Source organism: Anoplophora glabripennis, unplaced genomic scaffold, assembly GCF_000390285.2.
Source record: "Anoplophora glabripennis isolate ALB-LARVAE unplaced genomic scaffold, Agla_2.0 scaffold51, whole genome shotgun sequence".
In the NCBI taxonomy this organism is placed as follows: Eukaryota; Metazoa; Arthropoda; class Insecta; order Coleoptera; family Cerambycidae; genus Anoplophora; species Anoplophora glabripennis.
In genome coordinates this window covers 134580-143770 of record NW_019416324.1, presented here as the reverse complement: position 1 = coordinate 143770, position 9191 = coordinate 134580, and the positions used below count along the sequence as shown (strand labels likewise).

The following is a 9191-nucleotide window of genomic DNA, read 5'->3' as shown; positions in this document are numbered from 1 at the left end:
AAGATCAGTCGTAAGTGATATATGATATTATGACTAAATGGCTGCAAAAGAACCATAAACAAGAATCCCTTATCTTTGATCAACACTCAGTATAAACTTATCCGAATTTTTGCATTGATTTTTCAAGTGCAGCTAAATCTAAAAAGGTTTATATTTTGATATGCATTTTTAAAATCTGATTTAATTTATTTTTCTTCCACCAAAAATTTTAAAATTAAGGACTCTGATTAATGTACCAGTTATCTAAAAAAATGCAATTATTAAAAGAAGGTCACATTACTTGTACAGATTTTTTAAAATAGTTTTTCAGTTCTTATCAAATTATTTATAATTTACAAATGTTTTTCGAAAATAAAGTGTAATTGGAATTAAAAGTTACTGTCAATAAATGATACAATAATTTCAAAGTGCTCACATTGTATTCAAAAATTGATCATCGTTCACATCAGTGTTTGTTCTGTTCATGTATGTTTGGTTGTCTATGGAAGAAAACATATTAGTATGAATATGAATCATTTTTGTTGCGCAAAACTGATTTTCCTTTCCCTGTTTATTACTTATTAGTTATTTAAATAATGTAAAATATTATTAAATTAAATTGCGTTTAGTGGTACATTATTTTTACTCGAAGTTTGTAGATAGTTATTACTTTTTATTGTCAACTATTGGTTTAATTTTCATAACATTATAACCATTATATTAATAAAACTAATAAATAATTTATTATACAATTTATTAAAAATACAAACAAATCACTGTACAAATAAAAATAACAATTTTAAATACAAAGTCAAAGTATTGGATAACTAGTTACAGACAAACAGACCAAGAATTTGACTGGTATTCCTATCTTGAACATTGGTAAGATGTCATGGTGGTGGAACTACAAAACAGCGAAGGCCGTTTTGCACTTTCCTTAATTTGCCTGCCTCTATTGTTGACACAGGTAGGCAACTAAAACAAGAGATAAAAACGTTAGTTTTAAAAAAGCAACTATTTAAACCTGGGACAAATCCGTGTTGTAAACTTTTAGTGTATGGTCAGCTTAAAATAATTCATTGTAAAGGTGGAAACACACGCGGTGGTGTGGGACAAATCAGAGTTACTAAACAAACTTGACATTCTGTTCCGTGGTTGCGTTATAGTACATGGTTAGTTTAAGAAAATTCATTTGATGGTGGTAGGTACATTGGACAAATAAAGATTTATGTTGGTTTTAATTGCAGTAAAACGATCGTTACTTTCATATCAAGTTCAACTGCTCGCTATATACGCAACTCGCCAATGGTACATTATCGAGAAATAAATGAAATTTATGTAAAGACTACATATTTGGAGAAAGAAAGTGTCCAAGCGCGCTACAGCCTTATGCATGAAAGTGACAGTTGTTGTCTGGCCATTGACGGACCATTTGCGATAACTGCCTCTAGTTCCTGAGCGAGCACTTGCAGCAGGGTACTTAAGGCGAAGAGTTGTTGAGTAAACAAACCATTTACGGTAACAACACTAGATAAAAATGGATTTTAAAAGATTTCAAAAACGTTGTAAGTAGTAAACAATTGACAGCAGCTACCATTCTGAGTTGACTCAGTTGTTTTCAAGTAGGAAGTACTTCACATTTTTTTCATATTATTGTTTACTAGATTACCTATATTGAGTAAGTAGTTTATTAATATATCTAAAATCATTCAAATTGTTTACACAGTAAAAAAATTTCACTCAATTTTACTCTACTACAATAATGTATCAATTTCTATCCACATTTCTGAGTGAAATGATTAATGATTAATAAGGATACAGTGTTGAAATTAATTCACTTCGCCGAGCCTCCTTCTGTCCTGGCTGAGACCCGCCAGCTGAGACCCGCCACCGCTGACTAAGGCCTGTTATCCTGGCGATCACGTTTTTCTGTAGTTTGAAAAGCTAACTGACCAAACAAATAAATACGGATCTTGTCTTACCTAATAATAGTGACTATTTAACAGGTACATGGAGTTCTATTCGTGTTGGATTTACCACCAACCCCCGTGACCAAGATGATGGACATCTTCGTGAATAATAACCTTCTTGACTACCGGAACTGGCACGTGCACCTTCTTGATGTGGTGATGGTGGACTGTGTGGACGTGGTAGGGCGCATGGATGACAAAATGATCGCTGAAAAGTTATTTTATAAATAATAGATATGCCATAATATTTTAACCGATATAATATTTAAAAGAGTTATTCAAATCATCAGCATACAACAAAACATTGACATTAAAATTGTTCGTGATATCATCGATGAAAAGAAAAAAAGATAGTGGACCAAGCATCGAGCCCTGAGGTATACCTGATGTTTGACTAAATCAGATCTGTAACCACTGACAATTTCAACGTGATGAGAAAGATTTAATTTCAGTAAGTGTAAAAGAGATTTACTAATGCCAAAATATTTAAGTTTACTTAGCAGTGTACAACATCAAATACTTATAAAATAAAATAAAATTCATTAAAAAAGCAAATAAATATGCAGTCTTTAAGTATATCTTGTTGAACCATTACAAGACACAGAAGAGGATATCCTGTCTCGAATTTCAATACCAAGAGTCATTTACAATTGTTTGCAATTAAAATATGCAGACACTCCCAACAATAAAATTACTTGCCTTACGTAAAACTAGTTTTCTAATCATACTAATAAAACGTTACCAGTGATGTCACAGAGAAAATAACTACACACGTCGGAAAAACCGTCTGGCGTGTTGCAATATATTATAAGGCAGATAATTTCACTCTGAAACTGGAAATAATGACCCTATAATCCGTAATCATCTGGTTCCGGTATGTGAAATAAGTCACCTTTCTACTACCAAACCCAGAAAGACATTACGCAACGCAACCAATTCGATTCTCGTTCCGTCGCTTTCTTCGGTTCGGAGACAGACGTCTGGAGACAATTTGGTTGTTAAATCTGTTGTAGTTTCGTTTATAGTCTTGGTTCAATTGTCGGAAAAATGTACCTACGTTTGTGCTTTTTAATGGTCATTTCTGAACTAGTTTTATATGGAAATTATAAACGTCGCTTTCTAACTATTATCTTATTCTCTGAATAATAATAATAAAAAAAATCATTGAGTTGCTATATTATACAAAAGAGTTATGACGTAATATACAAAACAACTCTGAAAGCCGCCAATGTTACAAATTTTTACCGTATATGCCTTGGCAAACATAGTTTGAACTTAAACTTTGAGTCTTACAAAAATAACCGAAATGTCCTATTAGACACAGAAATATCCAAACGTCACCCGAATCAGTCCGATCGAACTACCCCTGCGCCCAGTGCTGACAGGCGAACTTTTGTTGGAAATTTATAATCGCTCTTCCTTACACATACATATTTTCCTAACATCTACATGTATACTATTATACTACCAACGTTTCCAATGTTAAAATGTTATTATCTGTGTTTCAAAAACGAAGCGTTTTTTATTTTTGGTCAGAGATTTATCTGTCTATTTTTTATTAACATTAACGTTAATAATTCGAATATTTCTCAAACGTAAACTGTAATATTTCTAAGATCTAAGCAGTTTTTGAAATTGATTGGTACTATTGATTACAGGATTTTAAAAGGAACTATGAGGTTCAAGATAATATTTTATTAGATGAATCGTTCAAATGGTCATTTTAGATGAAAAAACCGCGGAGTGCTATTAAATTGGAGGGTGGAAATTGTAGATAGGGATGAAAATGCACCCCTTTCAGTTTTTTAATTGTAGTTCGAAAACGAAGCAAAATTTTGCTACAGTTCATAGGAAAAATTATTTAGAGAATTGAATTTCCCATCGAAGCGGTTTATTTCAAAAATTTAAAAGGAAAATTTTATGCAAAAAATCGTTAATAAACAATTTGAAAAAAGCAAAAAATTCGATTTTTTGATTTTTTTTTACTTTTTTGCCTCTAGTTTTTTTTTGAGTAAAGATAGCTATAGGCATTGCTTCATAAAAAAAGTAGATAAAATTTCGTTCAAAAAAAGAGGTTGTACAGTATATTTGGATGAGAATTGACTGATATATGGCCTCTCATACGTTTTAATTCTCATTTTTTGCAAAAAGGAAAGATTCGTTCAAGGATTTTCATCACATGAGGGTCATTAAAATTGAAAAAACCGCGGGGTGCTATTAAATTAGAGGGTTGAAATTGAAGGTAGGGTGAAAATACACTTTGGCAGTTTTTTAAATATAGCACGAAAACGAAACAAAATTTCGGTATAGTTCATAGGAAAAATTGTGTAGAGAATTGAATTTCCCATCGAAATGGCTTATTTAAAAAATTTAAAAGAATAATTTTATGCAAAAAATCTTTAGTAAACAATTTTAAAAAAGTAAAAAATTAGATTTTTTGATTTTTTTAACTTTTTTGACTCTATTTTTTTTAGTAGAAGTAGGCAAAGAAAATAGCTGTACAAAAAAACTAGATGAGATTCTTTTTAAAATGATGCGTTTTCAAAGTTTTTGAACTAATATTGACAGAGTTCAACCGGTCAAACATAGATATTTTTTTGATTTTCGTTGTTTTTAACATAAATTAGTCAAATAAGTAAAAAAAATCAAAAAAACTTTTTTTTATGATTTGTTTATTAACGATTTTTTCCATAAAATTTTTGTTTTAAATTTTTTAAATAAGGCATTTCGATGGGAAATTCAATTCTCTACAAATTTTTCCTATGAACTATACGAAATTTTGCTCCGTTTTCGTGCTATATTTAAAAAACTGTAAAAGTGCGTTTTCACCTCTATCTTCAATTTCAACCCTCTAATTTAATAGCAGCTCGTGGTTTTTTCATCTAAAATGACCCTTTGAACGATTCATGCAATAAAATTGCTTGAACGTCGTAGTTATTTTTAACCCTGTTATTTGGATATAATCAATAGCTTACTAACTGCAATTGATCATTCACTATTTTCCTTTACATATTAATATTTTATCAGGTACTATTTTTGGAATTTGGAACGGTGTTTGTAACAGAAAAAATGTGGATCGTATTCTACTACGACTAGATTGATAATTTCAAAGAAAGTTTTATAAAATACTTACTGTCCACCTCCCAAATATCCCGGAGTAGGTGCAGCTGCTGCCAAAACCAGGACGAAGGCTAACAATACAGCCTAAAATGAAATACAATTATGTAAAATTTTGTTTCTACCAACAATATGTGTACAATGAAAACATTTTTGTTGCCAGAGTTAATTATAATCCTTGTGAGATAAAACTTTTCAATTTGTTTTCCATATAAGAAAACTTTATTCGCAAATAATTCAAGAAAACCATGTAAAGTCAATATTTCACTGTCACTATAGGATCGTTATGTTTATTGCATGGTCTAAAATTTAATGAACGTTTATTACTTTTGGAACAAAACGTGTTTTTAGTGGCAAATATTATAATATAGTAACAACAAATAAATATCTTGTTAGCACTTTAAAATTGGATATGGTCTAAATTATATGTTTTCTATTATTTTAAAATTAAGAGTCAATTTAATCTCTTCTCCCTTGATTTACCTTGATTTATTAATAAAATAAAAAGGTCCTGTTTAAACATTTGTAATTTATATCGAAAATTGTAGTATGTTTGAAAAATCGAGTGTTTTTTTTTAAGAAAAGAAAATAACAGTATGAAAACGTTAAAGAAAACTAGCCCTTACATTTTAGACATAAAAATACCTAAATTCACCATTGTTTTTAAAAGATTGTACATATTTTCAACAACTAGATAGAATTTTTTATTATACCGATATTATTTTATTGTATTTCTTAATTTTTGTAGTGTTATCTTTTCGTATACTCACGAAAATTTTCACGGAGGCCATTTTACGTATCGGAATGGTAATCCACGAGAACTAAGTCACAAGACACTGGATGAAAGAGTGTGAATAATGCATTTCCACAGATGGCATAGTTTATATAGATAAAAGTGGACCTCCATCCCTACTTTCTTCCTTGCGGTGTGTTATCGTTTTTGATTACATAAAGAGGAAATACGCCAAGAGCAAGGCGTCCTGTCGTAAAAAACAATAAAAAGTCCCCGTGTCATGTCGGAGAGAGTCCAAATGTGGCAATATTATTTATATGTATCAGTGTATGTCACCGATACGCGACGTTATTTTTTGCGCAAGGATTTAATCCTACCTGATGACCAGCGGCGTGCGCAGATAATCTCCAAGGGAAGCTAGCAGTTGCTTTTTTAAAATATTATCAGGTTCTTCTTCCGAAAAAAAGAAAGTGCTGAGTTTTGTAGACAATCTGTGATTTTCCATCTATCTATTGATATTTTTTTATCACAGACGATGAGTTCTTATTTTCAAAGTTAGATTTTGGTCAAAAAAACAAATGAAACAAAAAATGTTCATACAAAAAAGTTGAAATTGTCTGGAATAATAGTCCCCTTTCCAGCACAAGTCTTTGATTTCTGGGTTAATTCTCGCATTCAGTAACCGTGGTAGAGATTTTTTCCACAGATTTCTCTGGTGTATCCTTCCAATGAACGGGCCAAATCCAAATCCATCAGAAGACTGTTTTGCACCTGTTGTTCTTGACATTTTTCTTTTCTTTCGGGATATTTTTTAATACATTTTGTTCAGATGGACCTGTTGTATCAGTTATGTAAGTGATATATTCCGTTTTATTTGCGATTGTATCGTCCTTTAAATTGCAAGTATAAAACCATCAGTTTGCCACTGATATGGAAAAATTAAAATTGAAATTTGGTTGTGTTACTTCCTGTTTCGGTTATCTAAATCATTCATGTAAGTATTGTTAATAAGAATGTGTTTAATGGGTGCTTTCTATATAAACACATTATAGCAATGTCCACCAATAATGCCATTATTTCTCTTACTGCACTGTGGATTATAATTCAATGCAATATAAGAAATCTAGAGGAGATTGTTCATTAGCTTACAGCACCAGAACGTTTTTCTGTGTTGAAATTTTAGAAAATATTTAGAATTCATCTCAATGTAAGATAAAAGTAAAAATATATAATTAAAACAAACTAGTACGCTGCTACAAAATAATTTATTTTGTTAACATTTTTCCAGTTCCCTACATCTACGCCTATGCTAAAGAATGTCAACAATAATTTCAGTTGTAAATATATATTTCATAATAAATGCGTAAAGGAAAAGCAGGCGTAGTCTAGCGATTTTTATTTCTTTTTAATAAAATTCATACTATTTTAAATTTCATGAGAATTTAATTTGAAGAATTTAATCAAATGCGTAGGTTAGAAAGCAAAAATAAACACGAATCATTTTTTACTAGGCTTACTATACTAATATCCCTTTTTTCGTACACATTTGTAAAAATATTAATTCAGGTAATAGATTATTTTTCTGTTAGTTTGTTATAAAATATGTTTATGTTATTAATACGTTTGTTAAATATATTTTTTCTTAATAACTACAGTTTATAGAAAAAATTATAAAAACTATTATTAACTAATTAATTATTAGATAATTACCTTTTTTTGTAAAGCTTCATAGAAGGCAATAGTAAGTTTATGAAATATAGAGTGAGATAAAACTATTTTATGCCAATCACCTTATAATCGAACTTTTATCCACACATATAAACCGTCTAAGGTGATACTTTATCCACTAGTGGAATAAAGTAACTTTATTTCACTAGTAAAATAATGAAAAAATAATAAAACCTATAATAAATCATATTTAATTTATTTACTTATTATTATATATTATACATTATATTATATTACATTTACAAGAGATATTACCTTAATCATTAAATATTCTTTATCGGAAGCCCCAGTAAAAAATTCTTCAATATATGCTCTTTCCAATATTGCAGCTTTTTCTGCTGTGTATCCTAAGTTTGTTATATTTTTCAACATCTATATTTTTGTAGACCTTTATAGTAGCCTTCAACATCGAATACCTACTTCGACTACATAGATGAAATTGCATATTTTTTCTGCAAATTAAAAAATGCGATAGCATGACTTCTTCATTTATTTTCACTCATTATTCTCTGTTTTTCCCCTCCATTCGTTAAATTCGGCGAATACTATTTCGTAATATTCGCTGGATTTCGCTGGCAATAAATGGAAAATTGCTTCTTGAGCTTCTTTAAAAACATTATTGATGTCATTTATTTCTCTTTAATCGGCAGATAAAGTATTTTGAGTAGCAGTACTGCTATATGAAATAAACTACTCAATAAGCAAAAATACCTCACTCATATCAACAAGTCGGAAGGAACTCTGTACACAAGAATTAACCTGGTTTGTTGCCGCAAACCTGTTGACGTGTGCTGTGTTTATTGCATATCAAATGGAAAATGAAAACTGGTCTTTTCCTAGTATCAGCTATTAAGTTACATAATTTTGGAAAATGCCGTAATAGTTTGTGAAATTTTATATTTACTTGAATTTAACATTGTTAAACGATAGAAAGTGAATCACAAACTGATTTCCTCATAGATTTAATAATTGCAAATGTCACATTTAAAAAATAAATACCTAACAACGTGAGCGAGGAATAAACTTCAAATGACACAAAATGAGAACTTTCTATGTGTGTCGGAATGACCAGAGTTGTAGAAGTGCCATTAGAATTCCTAATTAATATGCTTATGTGTCCAACATGGTAAATTGCCAACCACACTTCGCAAGTATCGTTAGAAGGTACCATGAATTTAGATTAAAGTAGACTGCTGTGATGCAAGCTGACGAATATTCCTCGACCCAGTATCGAATTTAACCATGATCATGGCCTACTACGCCGAGACCGCTGGTAATGAATGGAAGTACATCAAAAACGGTTTAGAATGTCGTCTCGGATCGTTAGTGAACCAGTGATCTAGTGGACTGGAGGAACTGTTATGGTCAGACCTATTATGTAAATTAAATTTATAGATACAATGTCATCTGGTTTGCAAACATTTTAATAAAATCAAATAGTTTTACTCAAGGAGTGATCTACTTAAAATATTATTTGGATTTATTGAATTTTTGTGGCTGGAAATATACATAGGTATTGAATTTTCAAAACCCAGGGAGTTGCACTAACCAAATTTGGACGGGACATAGCTAATACAATGCGAAGCATCGCTTTACTATGAAAAACGTTGTCGCCGCTGTTCTTGGTGGTGAAAATTCGAAATATTTGGAATTATTAGTAAGAA

General features: G+C 30.5%; 1 protein-coding gene across 1 annotated transcript; it reads right to left on the bottom strand.

The window, feature by feature from the left end:
* Nucleotides 1–762: 762 nt before the first annotated feature.
* On the bottom strand, nucleotides 763–5915 carry LOC108907651. The gene is made up of 4 exons (XM_018711409.1): nucleotides 5837–5915; nucleotides 5083–5153; nucleotides 1962–2157; nucleotides 763–954 (listed from the first exon to the last, which is right to left on the bottom strand). Exons 1-3 carry the CDS (start codon nucleotides 5855–5857, stop codon nucleotides 2013–2015), a joined length of 237 nt encoding a protein of 78 aa, XP_018566925.1. The 5' UTR covers nucleotides 5858–5915; the 3' UTR covers nucleotides 763–954; nucleotides 1962–2012.
* Nucleotides 5916–9191: the final 3276 nt, after the last annotated feature.